At 43.2% G+C, this 18,074-nt stretch overlaps 2 protein-coding genes across 2 annotated transcripts in view; one reads left to right on the forward strand and one right to left on the reverse strand.

Moving 5' to 3' along the window:
• Window positions 1-1,232: 1,232 nt before the first annotated feature.
• On the reverse strand, window positions 1,233-10,122 carry GSTO1 (glutathione S-transferase omega 1). Its single transcript, XM_053389274.1, has 6 exons — window positions 9,997-10,122; window positions 7,721-7,829; window positions 6,493-6,715; window positions 5,114-5,215; window positions 4,222-4,328; window positions 1,233-1,685 (listed from the first exon to the last, which is right to left on the reverse strand). Exons 1-6 carry the CDS (start codon window positions 10,112-10,114, stop codon window positions 1,532-1,534), a joined length of 813 nt encoding a protein of 270 aa, XP_053245249.1. The 5' UTR covers window positions 10,115-10,122; the 3' UTR covers window positions 1,233-1,531.
• Window positions 10,123-14,140: 4,018 nt separating this feature from the next.
• Window positions 14,141-18,074, forward strand: part of CFAP43 (cilia and flagella associated protein 43) — a 44,875-nt gene continuing 40,941 nt past the window's right edge. Inside the window, exons 1-3 of the mRNA XM_053389275.1 lie at window positions 14,141-14,366; window positions 15,646-15,899; window positions 17,572-17,668. Coding sequence (XP_053245250.1) covers window positions 14,302-14,366; window positions 15,646-15,899; window positions 17,572-17,668 — 416 coding nt within the window. The 5' untranslated portion in view covers window positions 14,141-14,301. The remainder of the gene's footprint in view (window positions 14,367-15,645; window positions 15,900-17,571; window positions 17,669-18,074) is intronic.

Raw genomic sequence — 18,074 nt, forward strand, 5'->3', positions numbered from 1 at the left:
GTTTCCTGTGGAACTGCCAAAAACTTCTAAGACAACAGCAGCTGCCCACATGTGGTATTTATCCATGAAGACATGACTTCTGGGATAATATCCTTTTCTGATGCAGCACCCACTGCTGTTGCTCTAACAGCCTTGAGAATTGTGCATTGTTACACTTTTTTGGTTGGCTACTTACAGCTAGAACCAGCCATGGAACCGAGCTGCAATGTACAGCACCGAGGTTGAATCTAAGTCATTGTGTTTGTGGAACAACTACTGCACTGCCCCTAAATCTTCTCTAGAGGGTCAGGAGAATCCCCAGAGCAGATTGGGTCACAGGGGAGAGGAGGAGAGAGAGGGTAAGCTCTGTTAACATGACTGGCAGTTGTTCTGTTCACTCAATAATTGGATTCAAGCCCAGGTGGGCTGGTTCTACATGCAAATGGAAAATTGCAAGTAACTGGGGCAGAGTGTGGACAATGTAGAACAGCTGAAAAATAGCCAAGAGCTGTACCTCTGCTAGATGGAAAGGCAGCAGTAATAATAATAATAATAATAATAATAATAATAATAATAATAATAATATATTTATACCCCGCCCATCTGGCTGGGTTTCCCCAGCCACTCTGGGCAGCTTCCAACAAAATATTAAAATACAATGGCCTGTTAAACATTAAAAGCTTCCCTAAACAGGGCTGCCTTCAGGGCTGGTTGAATAATATCCCTACATGATGTAAAGCTGTTCATACAAGACCCCTCATCTATTTAAGTTGGCAAGTACAAGTGCTGCTTTGCATAAGGTTGCCAGCTTGCCCAAATTCTATACTTACGCCACGTTATCTGAATAGTAAAGAGGATGGGCTGTCACTCAGTGGTAGAGCACATCCCTTTCATGCCAAAAGATCCAGGTTCAATTCCTGACATCTCCAGGCAGGGCTGGGAAAGATCCATCTAGAAAGTCATTGCCAATCTGTGTAGACTTCTGAGCTTGACGGACCAGTGGTCTGACTGTATAAGCAGCTTCCTACGTATGGGGGAAATGTATGGATTTTTCTATATGATCAATTTTTTGTTTCCACAATTAAAATAAAAACAGCAACATAGCTTGCTTCCTAGGGTGCATCCTGAACTTTTCAAAGGCACAGCAAAGCTCAGCCTAGCACACACAGCATTATATTTTACTTGCACGCGGACATCTCCAGCGACATAACCTCTCCTGTGGAGCAGCAAGGAAAATTAACAGGAAACGCCTGTATTTTTAAAAGTGTGTTTATTTCAGAACAGCGGCAGAGCCAATACACATGCCTACCTGAGAAAAAAGACGTTACAACTTTGGTGGGCAAAGTTAGGCAAATTCTAAACATCACCCTTTTGGAAAAGAAAGCCTTATTTTTTGCAGGTGGCCTGTCACTTCAGCACAGCCATATCCCTACTGTACATCAAACACAGAAGCCAAACCAATAGTGGACAGTGCAGGTACCAGCTTTGCATGTGACAGCAGTAGCTCCATCTTCCTTTTCCAACTATTGAAAAGGCTTCCTTCCACTAATTTTCAGAGGCCGTAGTCGCAGGCCTCGTGGCTGTTCTTCAGATAGAGCTCCAGGAAGCCTTTGTATGTCTGAACGTCGGTTACTGTAGCCTTGACAGCCGGATCCAGCCTCATGGCTTCAACCCAGTGTTTTAGCTCTGGTGTGTGGTCCAAACAGCTGCAGAGAAAATGAAAAAAGTCACTGTGAAGCCTACATCTATGGTGGTTTGTCTGCAAAAGGTCTCTGGTAGAGCACATGTTTTGAATGCAGAAGGTCCCAAATTCAACCCCTGGCATACTTCTGAAACTCCAGAGAGCTGCTGCCAGACAGTGTAGAATACAATATTAAGCTCAATGCATCGTTGGTCTACTTCTGTATAAGGCAGCTTCCAAACTACTAAGCTGTCTGCATTTAGCTCTGTTGGTAGAAGAGAGGTTTTTGACATCCATAATGCTCAGCTTCCTTAGAAATGATGAGATGCTTCAAAATAGATAGGGGGCACTGCTGCACTGCTCTAGTTTCGGAGATCAGGTGTGTCGTTTCAGCATTTCCCGATTCCAACAGTTTGAATTAGAGGGGTTTTTCCAGGCTATTTGGCCGAGAGATCAGCCCACAGGCAATGCAGCCTGAAATAGCACACTTTCCATGGCAAGAACTATACTGCTGGACCAAGAGCCATGCTACATTAAGTTTCTACTTCCATTTGCCAGCCAGAGGATTCTGGATACCCACAAGCAGGGTATGAAGGAGTGGTCCCCTGTTTACTCCTAGCATCTGGAAGTTCCATTTGGCCAGCACAGCTAGAAACTATTCATAGTCTTCTTCTCCGGAGTGGCTCAGAAAAAAACAACACCCACATCTCCTTCCTAGTTGTGTGCTACAGAGCCAAACTGGTATGGGATGTATAGTGCAGCTGTCTAGAACCTAGAAATGGAAAAAGCCTGCTACCTGAAGGTGGCTCCACAAGCTTAACTGTAGAAGGGCCATAGCTCTGCGGTAGCGCATGATGCTCTGCATGCAGATGGTCCAATACAGTGGTACTTCGGGTTAAGAACTTAATTCGTTCTGGAGGTCCATTCTTAATCTGAAACCGTTCTTAACCTGAGGTACCACTTTAGCTAATGGGGCCTCCTGCTGCCGCCACTGCACAATTTCTGTTCTCATCCTGAAGCAAAGTTCTTAACCCGAGGTACTATTTCTGGGTTAGCAGAGTCTAACCTGAAGCATCTGTAACCTGAAGCATCTGTAACCCGAGGTACCACTGTTTTCAACTCCTGGCACCTCCAGGTAGGGCTGGGACAGACCCCTGTCTGAAATCATTTGAGAGCCACTGCCAGCGAGTGTAGGAAATACTAAGATGGACCAACTGCCTGACTCAGTATAAGTCAGCTCCCTATGTTCCTATCCTGCCCCATGTCAACTCATCATTCCATTTTTTAAAAGACAAAGTATACAAATGTCTTTCATAAGATGATAATCCTGTACACTGCGTGCACCTGAGATGGCTTTGAAGTCAGATCTAAACCTGACATTATGCCAAAGAAAAGAAAGTAAAACCTGAACTCCTATTATCTGATTTACTGTACAAGTATAATACAAAGGGAATTTCTCAGAAATCCCAGAGCACCGAGCCTGACCCTGGACTCTTCAAGGAGAGCAGAGAAAAGGCAAATCATCAGAGGCGTCTGATCCTCCTCTAATCACCCTCTGGACACCTTGCGGCATAGTTTGATAACATTTAGCCTTGGCAATGTTTCTAATGAGAATTTTAATCCTCCCACAGTAATCACAAGTTCCTTGTGCACTACCTAAACTGTTACGTTACATTAAAAAATGGTTTTTTAAAAAATATGTGCAGAAGCGGCTGCATCAGTTAAAGCAACAACAACAAAAACTCCATTAAGGTGCCACTAGAGCCTGACAAGATTGTGGTAGAAGCTTCATCAGCCTCGTGAAACATGCAGGTATTATTACTCACGGGATCCAAATATATCACATCTCAGCTTAACAAGGAAAGAGATGAGCAAGCCTTTGGACCAAGCATTTAGCTTCTTCGCTTTTCCCTTCACAGCAACAGCAAACACAACCAGGTAATTTTCTGTTAACTACAGTTTCTTAGTTTGGACAAAATGAGAAATCACAGTTAACAGCATTAGAACAAGTTAAGTTTCTAAACCATGGTTTGAAGTACATTTAGTATCCAAACTTGTTCTGAGGCTCTTAACTAGTTTTTTTCCTCCTTGAACTGGGAAGCTGTGGTTAACAGAAGACTTTGCTTGCATGGGGAAGAACAAAGGGGCTGTGCATACAGCCAAAAGGGCTGTTCATACCTTGGACTTATTAGAGGAATGATCATCCAAGTGTGGCCATTATCTGTAGTGAGAAAAGAAACCCATTGTCTTGATCGAATTCAAATTGAACAGAACCGAATCTGCCAGTAAATACCAGGATAGATCAGAAGGGATCACTCCAGAAACATATATTCAAGTGAGTCAAATGTGCATTTTCAAGTGAGAAGAATGATTCTCCTCCTCTTCCACACCCACTTCACTTCCGCCAGACACCCCATTGCCTTGCAGATTACAGATGAACCAGAACAAATGGCAGTAGCTCTCCTCTATCAATGGTGCCCATTGGCGAAGGGACAAGGGAAGGAATGTAGCTGGAGAATGGTACTCATATGTGAGAGGTACAAATGATTCAAAGGGCTTACTCATGTAACTCGTAGGGCTCCATACGCTCAAACCAAGGCCAGATCAGATAGTCGATCATGGAAACAGTGTTCCCACCGAAATACTTAGTCTTGCGGTTTACTAGAATCTAAAAGGGAAAGACACATGACATTCCTACATAAAAAGCACAGTATACCAAGAGAACTTGCAGAAACTGAAATCTAGAGTGAGGAAGGGGAAAGGGGATGCATATATAACAGACAGGACCTTGTTACACAGAGCTCAGTAGTTTCAGAACTTCTACCCCTATGTTGCAGACCTGTGTGGAGATTTTAACCTGTACTGGTCCCAAGTAGACTGCACAATAGATCACAGACCAAAGTGGGTTGTGCAGCTGGATTTTAAGAACTTCTTGGCTGCAATTCTAGATTCAGCAGAAAGCAAAACTGCAACCACTGGAAAGCCCTAGGAGCTTTCTGTCTGGAAACACTCTTGGTTTTTTGTTTGAAAATCCCTCTCCTCAGACAGAAACAAATCCATCAATAAAGATATGAACATGGCTCCCTCTAGTGGGCAGCACTAGAGTCTGCTCAGAGTACGTAATCCCAAAACTAAAATATGTGGAAGAGTCACAAGTTTCAATGAGCCGTTGTGTGGGATGCGGAGGATCAAAATATTAGACTTTCACTGCATGAAGTACAGCTCTGGAAATAAGATACAGAGAACAGAGCGATATGTTCCCTAACACAGGTTCAACAGATCTCTTAAGCCTAGTAACGGCGTAGAAGAGTTGCCTAAGGACATAATGCTTGAATTTAGTTGGAAAACCGAAGAGACCTTTTGTGTGGAATGGAAACGAGGAACCTCTCTCCCTCACAATCAAGTTAATGTATAGCTTTCCTTGGAGCAATGCCCCCCACCCCCAACTCTCACCTCTTCAAGTTTCAGAAGCCTTTCTCGGAGCTCATTCTTCACTGCAGAGGCATTGTCTCCACTCCTGACGGCCAGCAAATACTTGTGACACAGAGGAGTTAGCTAAGCAAAAGCAGAGATTGCCATGTTACCAAGGTGCAGAAAAGTGCTTAGCATTTTAATTCAAGGAACATAAATGCATGCTAAGAACGAGAGGTAATTCTACCATGACTAAATTTACAGCAGTAGACAGCTCGTCCTCATAAAGCCCTGTCAGTAAGACGGTGTAAGTTGCAGCCCAGCATGGCTTCCGCTGGCCAACTGTTCTGAACTGTAGAGGAGTCCTTTCACCTTGGTAGAACATCCATCCACACCATCTTTCCATTAGTATGAAGCAGGAACGAGGAACCTGTGGACCTCCAGGTGTCACTGGATTCCAAATCCTATCAGCTCCAGCCAATGTGATGGGTGTTAAGAGTCCAATAAGAGGGCCACAAGCTCATCACCCCTGCTATAAAGATGCCTAAACGAGTTGTTTTCTTCCTCTAAACAATTTGGTTACCTATTGAGATTCACACCTTTCTCTTTCACACATTTAATTGCATACTACAGACAGAGAAACGTGTCCATTTTAGTTAACACAGGGCAACTTTCCATTGTGTGATGCTACAGGAGCTTGGATGTGTTCCTCAGTCGCCTTATTAAAAAAATTCTAATGAATTTTGTTGTCATAGAAGTGAATGGGTTTAAGATGGAGAGGAGGAAACACAAACCAAGGGAGATAAACCCACAGAAAGCATCTCTCAATGCAGGAGAATGTGGAACAACCCACAAGATCGTACCAGATATCAACACACACCCCTTCTACTCAGCATCCAGACTAACCCTGGTTTAATGTAGAATTCCAAGTAAGCTCAAAGGAAAAGCAAAGCTACACAGTACATTAGCAGTTCCGCTTTGCTTCTATACTTTAGTCCTATGTTGGGACAACGTACAGCAGCCACCTTACCCTGTCTGTATGTTCCACATTCACCAGTGTTTCCTCTGTTGTCCCTACTCTACAAAATCCCACTTTCTCAGTTATACCAGCCTGGTCCTGTCATCTTGTACCAGCATCTGTGCAGGATGCCATAAGTGGCATGTCAACACACTAAAACTCTTTGTAGCAACCAGTTCCTAGTAACACCAGCATTAGGTCACATTGTCCAGTAACTTTAAAACCACTGTCTTTCTTCCACAAATGTTTTCTTTGCAGATCTCACTTTTTGCTTTCAGGCACATGTTTAAAACGGGTCAGTGGTGCTGCCTAGCAGATTGCCTGTAATCATAACAATGCCTTATCAAGTGTTATTTTCATACCACACACTGAAATGAGGTTCCCGTTACTCCTCTGTACACACCTTGGAGAACTGTTCCAAGAGCATCTTCTGATAAGCTTTCTCATAAGGATCTGCAGGATACAGCTTCTTCTCTGGATACGCTTCATCCAAATACTCACAAGTGATTGGAGACTCATAGATCAACTGGCCCTTGCTGGTCTCTAGCACAGGTACCAATCCAAATGGGCTTTTCTCAAAAAACCAGTCTGGCTTGTTTTTCAGGTTGATATTGACAATTTCATGACTAAAACGTATGACATGAAAAACACAGCAAGGTTATTTTGCCAACTTGCCTGTTGGCAAGTTAGAGTCAACTTCTGCTATGTTATTGAAATCACCTAAGGTTCTGTTTCATATAGGCTACATGGTTACAGAACTCCAGATCCAGCCCTCTAACCATTAGGAACTAGAAGGCAAGTGGTCTAGATGACGAATGGGGAACCACTGGCCTCTGGGCTTGATCCAGACCATGGGTAGGCAAACAAAGGCCTGGAGGCCGGATCCAGCCCAAATCGCCTTCTAAATCCGGCCCGCAGATGGTCCGGGAAGCAGCGTGTTTTTACATGAGTAGAATGTGTCCTTTTATTTAAAATGCATCTCTGGGTTATTTGTGGGGCATAGGAATTCGTTCATTTTTTCCCCTTCAAAATATAGTCTGGCCTCCCCCCAAGGTCTGAGGGACAGTGGACCAGCCCCCTGCTGAAAAAGTTAGCTAATGCCTGCTCCAGACCATGGACTCCATTCTAGCACTCATCAAAGGGTTCTTTCGGCAGCTCCACCTCCTCCTCTTGTTGGATACAAAAACATCACGGGGTCAAAATGGGAATCTCCACATTCCACTGCCTCATGCTGTGGCGCACACTTTCTGGGTGGAGTGCATGGGTGCGTAGAAACACACCCTGTGTCAATTGGAAGGCAACTCCCATAAAGCTTGATATGCGGTGAACATCTGCCAGTTTTCAGCCCCAAAGGTGGTTAAAAACAATTAAAGTACAATAAAATTAGGACTAAGTGAAATTAAAGAGAAGGTTCATTTGATCTGGGGGCTGGAGTATTGTTTGGGGGAGTTGTTGGGTGTGGCTGTTGCTGTTAATTTCTGTATATTTTTGATCTTATGATTTATGTGGAAATTGTTCTATTTGGTTGTGTACTTTTTGATGTTTCATTTATTGTTTACAACTACTTTTGTTACGTTTTTAGTTTTTGGAAAGGTGGCATACAAGTAAAATGACAAATTGACTGATCTTACTTGATTCCTTTGGCTTTGAGGACTAGCCTTGTTCTCTGTGCAAAAGGGCAGTAGCGCATACTGTAAAGACGGATCACTCCCTCCGGCACAGGCCCTGGAGCAGAACTTCCTGGAATACAAAGAGACTTACACAGGTCATTCTGGTCAGAACTAGTAAAAGTATAGCCTTTTCTGAACAGAAACCATAAGCAGGCCATGACTTAGGGCAGAGAGAACAAAGAAGCAGAGAGAAAAAAGGGGAGCCTTCCAAAAAATAAATTCCTCTGGTATTTGATATGCTCCATTTTCATAACCCTGCAGTCATTCCAAAGGCTTTTTCACACTGGTGATTCACATCTTAATTCAGATGAATTAGCAGAGGAAAGTTAATGGCGACAGGATGGGAGGATGCCAAGCTACTGCTCTGAGAATAATTCCACAGCACTCAGCTGAATTGCTGCAAAGTAGGCAGCTTGTACATTGTAATTGTTCTGCACTTTTTGGAGCTTAAGCCTGCAATCCTATATCCCCTTATCTGAGAGTAAGCCCCATTGAACTCAATGGGATTTATCACTGAATAAACATGGGCAGGAATATGCTGTAAAAAACAAAAACAAAAGATTTGGCAGCATAAGCTTAGCGTTGCAGTACTCATTTCCCCACCTGGTAGGGACTTATGGGGCCCATTCACCGCTATTCATGCATGACTGCAGGGCCAGGAAGAAACAAAATGAACGTCCCAACATGTCTCAACACATCCATCTCTCTCTGTGTATGCAGCAAAGAAACACACACATAACTCCTTTGCTAGACTTGGGCATGTAGGCAGATACAAAGTCACAAGCCAGGAAGGAAGGTTGTGTGGGAAAGACACTTAAGTTTATGCTCTTCCCCAAACCAAGGATGTACTTCACGGACTTGGGCTAGAGGAAAGAGACTATAGCTCACTCAGGATGATCTGTGGCCATGATGGCATCAGGGCAGTTATATGCCATCCCATTTTCAATACTGTTTGCATCTACCAAAGTTTCAGATGGACATGTATTTATTTCCAGTCAGGGCATGCCCCATAACAATATCCTTTAAATTATCATGTTCTAGGACACAAGAGTGCTGCTTTTTGAGGTTTCATGAGCTCTTACAACCCCATTTCATGATTTTAACAGGGTGCTCTTTCTTTATAGGAGTAACAGGTCTACAAATCATCAAAACTCATTGAAGGACTCCTACAATGTGCAAGTTGTTCTGCAGTTACCCCATAAAGACCCATGGTTTATTAAGAGAAAAAGTGTGTGGCACAACACTGCCCTCCCAAGTTAATCAGCATCTTGCCTTCAGTGCCAATTGAAAAGTGTCTCATGAATGAATTGGGGTCTGGTGTAGGGACACAGCACGGCAGATCACAACAGACTCTTTTGGGTCTAGCAAAATATGCATCTGGAGAATTTGCCAACTGGGAAAGTAGCTACTTACTACAAAACCCACTTCTGGTATTACACTGCACCCTCAGTTAGCTCATTACCAGCAGCGGCTATGCAAGAGGTTTAGGAAGCTACACCAACACCTGAACAGACCTTTAAAAGGTGTGCAAATTAAACAGTCATGTTACCAATACAATTATCAGTGCAAATTGTCCAGAGTGCAGGTGGAGAAGGTGACCTGAGAAAAATTAAAGTCATCAACGCCAATCCTATTTTTCACATGCAGTACTGTGCACAAACAGCAACGCGCGTCTCACATCAGACGTAGCTCAGAGGAGAGAGAGAGCTCACGATCGTTGTGTGTTGTTGTTTTTAGTTAAATGAGGAAACTAGAGTGACACGCCGCCATGCAAACTGTTTTGAAGAGCGTTTATTTTTAAAAATGCACGTCGCTTTTAGTGAAGTTCGTGGCGAGCTGCTTCGGAGATTTGCTTTACACAGAGTTTCAAGGAAAGAGTCCATTTTGAAACGTTATAATTTCATAAATAGTCCCAGGAAATCCTCCCCGCCCTCTCTTCGTATACGTGCCTCTGAACGTATGCGCCGCAGCAAATCACGTGGCGTTAAATAAACGCGGCTTTGCATTATAATTCTTATTTTTAAAACACATCAGCGGGTGGGGTGGTAACGAGCCGGCTGAGAGAAGGGGGAAATTTCTTCCCTGACCGTAATATGGAGGAAAATCACTAAAATTAGTATTTGCTGGGCGTCGGAAGGGCGCCACAAGGAAAAGAGGCGGCCGGATCCTCCCCAGAAGGACAGGCACAGGCAGGCAGAGAGCATGCAATGCTGTGGGAAAGAAGCAAACCCTCTCACCTTTTCCTAAGCTCCTAGCGAATTCCCCAGACATTCTCCCTGGTGTAGTCAGCAGGCAAGTGATGGACACCGAAGAAAGGGAACCTCCCCGGAGTCGGCCGACTGTCTCCGCCCACATCCCTTGATCCCAAGATCGACCGACTCCGCCCCCTTCGTTATTCTGCGATGATTCCGTTATAGAAGCCGCCTCAGAACTTGGCCACTTGAAAGCGCCTGGACATACCAGTGTTGGATTCACACATAAGCTAAACAAGCTATGTATAGCTTAGGACTACACTCTTTTATCGGCCCCAAAAAAATTTAAAGGGGGGGGGAACTAGATGTACATTTCCAAAATATAAGATAAAAAACAAATAAAATAAAACCTACATACAACAGCAGTGGCAAATGGCTTTAGATACCTATTAGGTCCATAAATTACCATATAGCATATATTCAACACAAATAAACAGCGACAATTTGTTGTTGACAAAGAACAGCTGGACATATAAAAGGCCCCATTACCTTCAGTAGCTTAGGGCCTCATCAAACCTAAATCCAGCCCTGGACATAATGCTGAGTGGATATGGATAGCAGTGGGGCTTTAGGTTTCCAGCCTAAAGGTGCTTCAGCTAAAGTCCTACCTCCACTTACACTGAAATCAATATTTTTTATTTATGCATTCATAGCCCACCGTTTATCCAAGGCGCTCAAAGTGGAGTACTTGATTCTCATCCCCAATATCATTGAAACCCCAAGTCGTGACTCACACCAAATGTAACTGACCTGTGGAAAGGACTCTGAACTGAAAACAGAGACATTATATGTACACTGGTAACTCTGGTTACGTACTTAATTCGTTCCGGAGGTCCATTCTTAACCTGAAACTGTTCGTAACCTGAGACGCCACTTTAGCTAATGGTTTACATTCTCAACTCAAGTTCCCTGCACTGTGGCAAAGAGCAACTCCACCCTGAAAGTACATATACACTGCAACCAAATGGGAGTAATAATAATTTGCACCTCAGGATATCAGGGCTGTTCCTGCCACATGGTTCTTCCCACAGACTGCTCTTTGTGTGGTTTGTGTTGGTTGTTTTTTGAAAACTCCCTACAAGAAGAAAACTAGCACGGCAGGAGCCGGCTGGACATGCAAGGAGTTTGAAACAAGGACAAAAATGGAGTGACTCATTCAAAAGCAAAGTTTTTCAGAGTGCTTCCTGGGCCCACAGGTCCCTGACATACTAAGGATGCATGTGATACATGCATAGCAAAGGCAAACACTGAATCATGCACATCGGGCACACCAAGTTCTTTTAATACCTCCTGAGAAGTACGGTAGTAGTCCAAAGGATTGCCACCAGGGAGGCCAGATGTAAAGGATAATTTTACCTGTTGTAATATCATCCTATAAAGTTAGTAACCCAGAGTTGAGAAACAGTCTTGTAACACTGGCCAAATCGTCAACAACAATGGTGACTCTGTACAGTGGTACCTCGGGTTAAGTACTTAATTTGTTCCGGAGGTCCGTTCTTAACCTGAAACTGTTCTTAACCTGAAGCACCACTTTAGCTAATGGGGCCTACTGCTGCCGCTGCGCCGCCGGAGCACGATTTCTGTTCTCATCCTGAAGCAAAGTTCTTAACCCAAGGTACTATTTCTGGGTTAGCGGAGCCTGTAACCTGAAGCGTATGTGACCCGAGGAACCACTGTATTTTAATGCAGTCATCCTAGCTGTGCATTATTCTTGTTTTGCTTTTTGCTATCTTATCTTCCAGCATTCCATGTGATTTTCAGCAGTTTTAAAACTGGCTTTTCTTGTTTTGATTTGTGAATTAGGTTGCAAAGGAAATCTAACCTGTCTGTTTCTAACAATTTAGAAACAGTCTTCCTTGGTATTGCAGGACTACTGCACATTTAATAATGAAATCCTAGGGCTCAGTCCTAATAAGCCCTAAAGTAATAATATATCTTTAAAACACATTCAAAACACGTTCTTGCCCTCAAGGAATTCTGGGTAATGTAGTTTACTCCTCAGTTACATGTTTCAGAAACCCTTATAAACTACAGTGCCCAGAATTATTTGAGGGAACGAATTTGTGCTTAAAATGTACTTTAAATCTCATTATTACCAGTGCGTGACTTATCTGAGCTACTTACAGCTCTGTTGGTTTGGCTGCATACACGCCATATGGTTAAAGTACATTTAAAGCAACTCCACCTCATGTGAATTGTATTTGTTAAGTGTTCTGGAAATTGTAGCACTTTAAAGGGTAAACTGTCTTTCCCAGGATTCTTAGGGTCGGGGATGTATTTTAAATGTATCCTATAGCCTGTCACAGCAGCAAATGAAAAGGAGGGTAACTGGAGAGACCTCTGCACTATCCTTATAAAACAAAAGGCGTTCCAGCTCCTCCCAGCAACACATGCCTTAGCGTGCCTGGCACAATCCATGATAACAAGAGAAAGAGAACAAAAAGCTCTGCCATGTATCTACATACTAGAGTTTCACAAGGAAGGAATACAATATCAAGAGTGTATAACAGGGGTCAGCAAACTTTTTTAGCAAGGGGCCGTTCCACTGTCCCTCAGACCTTGTGGGGGACCGGATTATATTGGGGGGGGAATGAATGAATTCCTATGCCCCACAAATAACCCATAGATGCATTTTAAATAAAAGCACACATTTTCCTCATGTAAAAACACCAGGCAGGCTCCACAAATAACCCAGAGATGCATTTTAGATAAAAGGACACATTCTACTCATGTAAAAACATGCTGATCCCTGAACCATCAGCAGGCCAGATTTAGAAGGCGATTGGGCCAGATCCAGCTCTCGGGCCTTAGTTTGCCTACCCATGGTGTATAACTAGGAAGGTTTAAAATAGTAGAACTGGAAAGCATTTGGTCTCAAAGGAGCTTGATTTATTTGTCCTTTCCTCTCCCAAAAGTATATGGTGACCTAAAATTAGATTCTGGGAATAAAAAAATAACAACCCTTCAACTCAATTTAGCACACCAACTAAAATAATGTCACCACCAATTTAAGCATGTCTTGGGGAAGGGGCCTAGTCTCTAGGGTTTGCTTTTAAATGCTCTCTTCCCTTATCTTTTCAATGTTAGAACATTCAGAAGTTTAAAATTCCAAACTAAAAGACATTATTATTGAAATTGAAATACTTTATTGTCACTTGTACAACTTTTATAGTGAAATTACACGAGCACCCCCACTCAGCTCTCTTAGTCTTAATTCCTCTCATTTACTGACACACACACACACCAAACCCGAAAGTCAGTTGCCCTGTTGTTATCTTTTCATTCAGCAGCCTAACAGCCCATGGATAGAAGCTGTTCTTTACCCTGTTGATACGACTAATCATGCTTCTATATCTTCTGCCTGACGGCAGGAGATCAAGAAAGTGCCGGCCAGGATGTGAATCATCCCTGAGAATTTTCCTCTCTCTCCTGAGGCAACGTTCTTCTGCTATTTCATCCAGCGGATTCACAGGACAGCCCATAATATCTTGTGCTGTATTCACCACCTTCCTATCAGATGATGTCAAACCAGTGTACCACACTGTGATGCAGTATGAAAGGACACTTTCTATTGTTGATCGGTAGAAGGAGATCATCAAATGTTAATTGACATCGTTCTTCTGCAATACTCTGAGGAGATGGAGTCTCTGTTTAGCTTTCTTAACCACCTGGGTTGTATTTATTTTCCAAGTAAGGTCTTCACTGAGATAATTAGCATCACTTGTGAAAATGCCCCCAGAATGTTATTGTTTTTTAAGCACCCGAACATCTTTTATTGTCGCTTGATTATACTAGCATGACAATAAACACAATTTGAATAAAACGTGATTAGAGCTAGACATATTTACTCAGAGGTCAGTCCCACTTATGTTTCGAAAGGACTGACTCTCAGTTGTGTATAGGAGGGCAGCCTGAATATTTTAAAGATGAAAATAATTTGTTTTTTTTTAAATGTTCCCGGTTCCGTCGTCTCATCTCATGCATGTTTCCTGGGCAGTAAATTCCACAACGTGGGAGCCGACCTCCATGGGTCCCTCATAGCATGAGGGGCAGGAAGAGAGAGAGCGCTACGTCATCCAGCTATGAGACTTCTTAGAGGTTGGCTTTGGATATAACCCCAGCGCGCGGAAGGAGTCAGTCACGCTCGGAACACGAGAACTGAAACGGCAAGCGGGGCGGGACGAATCAGCGATGGAAAGCCCATCTTAGCCAATGGCAGGAGCGGCCGGGTGTTGCTAGGAGACGGGTACAAACTGCTCCGGGCAGCTCTCTGGCGAAGCTGAGGGTAGCATGGACGGCGGGAAGTCGGGCGGCCGCCGCCCAGGCTCCGCTCACCGAGCTGATCTCGAAGTGAGGTGCGGAGGGGAGCGAGCGGGGGACGGGGACTTGCCTGTTGTTTCTTGTGTCCGAAAACCCCTTCCTCAAGGAAGCCTCTCCCCTCTTCGTACGGCCGCCTTCGCTAAGGTGGCGCCCGCCGGACGCCTTGGACTTGCACGCGCTGGCTGGGGCTGATGGGAGTTGTAGTGCAAAGCGTCTGCGGGCGCCACCTTGGCGAAAGCCGCTATCCACGCTTGTTTGGAAGAGAGTGCTGCTGAGCTCAATGGGGCTGATGCCTAAACGGACGATAATGTAGAGGATTTGCTCTGTAAGACCCCGTCCTTCCCTCTCGTAGCTTGTCTCCCAAAGCTTCCCACCCACCTTCCCGAAGCCTTTTATTTCCCCCAGGGTGGCTCACACTTCTTTGTGCCTCAGTTTTAGTCAGTCCTCTGGATTTCACATCATTAACGTCCCTTTCTTCAGGAATGTAGGTGCAGGAAAGCTAGCTAGACCTTGGGGGGGGGGGACACCAACAAATGTGTGATAGTCTTTTATTACCCTATCTGAATCCAGAGGTGAAAATATATTCTGTGATTTTTAAATGTTAGTATTGATAACGACAAAGGAAGTCTGGTTTCATTCCCTCCACCCTGTATGCAATCTGCTTTTCATTCTTCAAGATACTATGATGATGCTAACAAAGCAAATATATTTATTGAAGTCCTAAGTAATTCCAGCTATCTGTCTTGTCATTCATTCAGTATAGTGAATGAAGGCAGATATAGCAACACTCCTGTAAATAACAAGATATTGCCAGAGTAATAACAAAGAGGTGGTTTCTGTGTCCCATGTGCTTTTAAAGTGAAGATTTAGATAAACTCTGATTCACCTCATTTCACAGTCCTTTCCAGGACTATTTTCAGAGTCTTTGTTTATGTTCTTATTGGAGGGGTCTATTTTTTTTTAGTTACTAAGTAAGTTGCAAAATTTATAAATATTGTACAATCTATTACTGCTTTCTGTTTTTTTCGCTTTAAATATTGTGATGCATTTCCCATTCTGCAGCTTTTTGTTTGCAGTAGGTGAACCATAAATAAATTATATTTGCATTCATTCAATTTAAACTGAGGGGAAGTGCTGTTACATCTTTTTCTAGTTGCAGGTTGTGTATGTAATTAGTGAACACAAACAACTGTGGTTTTCCTCAGTGGAAGCTTTGTTTTACGCCACATTATCCATTTAGCAAAAAACAAAACTCTTTGTTTCTTTTAAAATGTCATATAATCCTAACTTTCTTTCTTTCTCCACCCCTTCAAGATGGGTACAAGGATTCACCAACAGGAATGTTGGCTTTGTCACCAAAAGAACTGTCTGCTATCCTTGTGGGAATTACATAATATTTGTTAACCTTGAAACACTGGAGAGATCCATCTTGCGGTGTCACAGTGGAAAGGTAGAAGCTTTTGCAGTGAACCCAAACCAGAATGTCGTTGCTTATTCTGACAGGCAACTGAAACCTGTGATTCACATCCACAGTTATCCAGGACTAAAGAGACAGGCCAAATTAAAAGGTGGGTCTGATGGTTAATCGAAACCATCTTGAAATGGTTTTTAGAATTTGGTGTGGGGAAGGCATAAGAGTTGTGCTAGATCAGACCAACAGTCTGTAGCAGGAATCAGCAACCTAAGGCCTATGGGCCGGAAGCAGGCCATGGAGGTTGTTTGGCCCATGAGTCGCCCCCGAACCGAGCTGCCTGCTTGCGCGCTGCGCTAAACCAGCGCAGTGCAACGTGGGGACTCGCTTCGACGGCGCTGGAAACCACGTCTGCGTGCGTGCAGATGCCAAAAACCACGGGCGCGTGCACACAGCCTCCAAAAATCACAGGCACACATGCAATCCTGCCCACGGAGGGATCTCCACAGGACCGATCCAGCCCAAGCTGACCCCTAGTCTATATAATCCAGCATTCTCTTATTACAATGGCCATTGATATGTCTCTGAGAAGTCTGCAAGCTGTACATGAGTGCAATAGCGTGGGAACCTGAAGGTCATATGACTAGTAGCAATTGATATATTCCATGAATTTATCTCATTCTCATCCCACTTGGAGACTACTACTGCATACTGTGGTAGCAAATTATACATATACTGTTATGATATTATACTTGATGCTTATAATTTTATAGTATTAAAATGTTCAGAGATCAACCAAGTAGCACATGAATATTTACATTTGTGTTTTGCCTTATTCCTTAGAAATTGTGCAGATCTTGAGCTTGCATAGAATAACCTTTTCATGGGGCTTTAAAACATTAATAAGTGCAGCCTCTCAAAAAGAGAAAGGCTGCATAAAAGAGACCTTGGAATGTTATTGCATGGTATTCATGCAGTGGGATCAAGATAAAATACAAAAAAGCCCACGAATCTAGTCAATATGAGATCTGCAGAGACTAGTTTTGTGATGTATAATTTCATTAAAAATGGAGCAAGTTGGAGACCAGTTACATTTGATTAAAGAGAGGGAGAGAGAGGAACATATGCAACCTGACTATTGAAGACTGATAAAAAATAATATTGTTCTAGAGATTCTACACCTGCAGTGAATAGTTTGCCCCAAAGGAAGGTGGTACTTTCAATACACTAAGTGCTGGAAAAGTTCAAATTATTCATATTGTTTCATGCCCCCCCAATCTCTAAGCAGGGTGAGATTCCAGGGGGTTCCAGGTGCTTACCCAGGCTTCCCATTTCCTTTTGGAAATGAGGCACAGTGGAGACTAGGGTGTCTTTATGATATGTGGTTTATTTACACATACTGTATATACTACTTTAGCCTACGATGGAGGGGTTTACGGCACCCCGAAATGATCTTGTGTCTCCCATAGCAGTAGCCTTCAATTCAAACAGAAATCAAACACCATGCTCTGACTCTTTCTCCCCATCACCTCAACAGGTAGCTATGTTGGCATGACTAGCTTTTAACACTTGATAAATCCAAGGATTAGAGGGGTCTGGCATGCACACACACACACAACTCATAATATCAATCTATTCAAATGAATTAAGCAAAACCGCCAGGGTTGTACAGATTTGTACATAGTGTTTACTATAACACTCTAGTGAAAGAAAATTAGACCCTCCTATGTTGGCAAGACAAAGCCCTGTGATATGGTATGGTATGATAGGAAATAGCATGACAGCATGAAGCTGCAGAGATACTAAATCCATGCTATTTTATGTTTTAGGACAAGCCAGCCTGGACTACACCTTGCTTGCATTCAGTTACACAGGTCCTTACCTGGCCAGTTACTCCTCAATCCCAGACTTTTCCCTTACAATATGGTAAGCTTACAATATGGATAGATTGTTTATATTGTATTGTATTATATTATATTATTATATTATATTATATCATAATATTAGCTACTTAATAATTCATATTACTTACTAATAGATCCTTTGCTGTCTGTAGCTAATTTAACACCTGTCAGAAATAGAAATGTCTTCATTTTTGCATAATACAGGCAACTCACCATTTGCACGTGATTGGCACATGTGCAACTGCTGACATGTGTGCCATTTTTAGCACCCTCAAGGGGGCAGCGTGGACTTATATGTGTCCCACTGACATGCATGGTGCCTTGGAATGCAACCCCCATGCACATGGGGAGTTGCCTGTACAGACAAACTCACAAACATCCATTCATGCAAACAGATGCAGGCAGTGAGCCTATGGCCTTAAAAAGTA

The sequence above is a fragment of the Podarcis raffonei genome, chromosome 5 (genome assembly GCF_027172205.1).
Source record: "Podarcis raffonei isolate rPodRaf1 chromosome 5, rPodRaf1.pri, whole genome shotgun sequence".
NCBI classification, from domain to species: domain Eukaryota; kingdom Metazoa; phylum Chordata; class Lepidosauria; order Squamata; family Lacertidae; genus Podarcis; species Podarcis raffonei.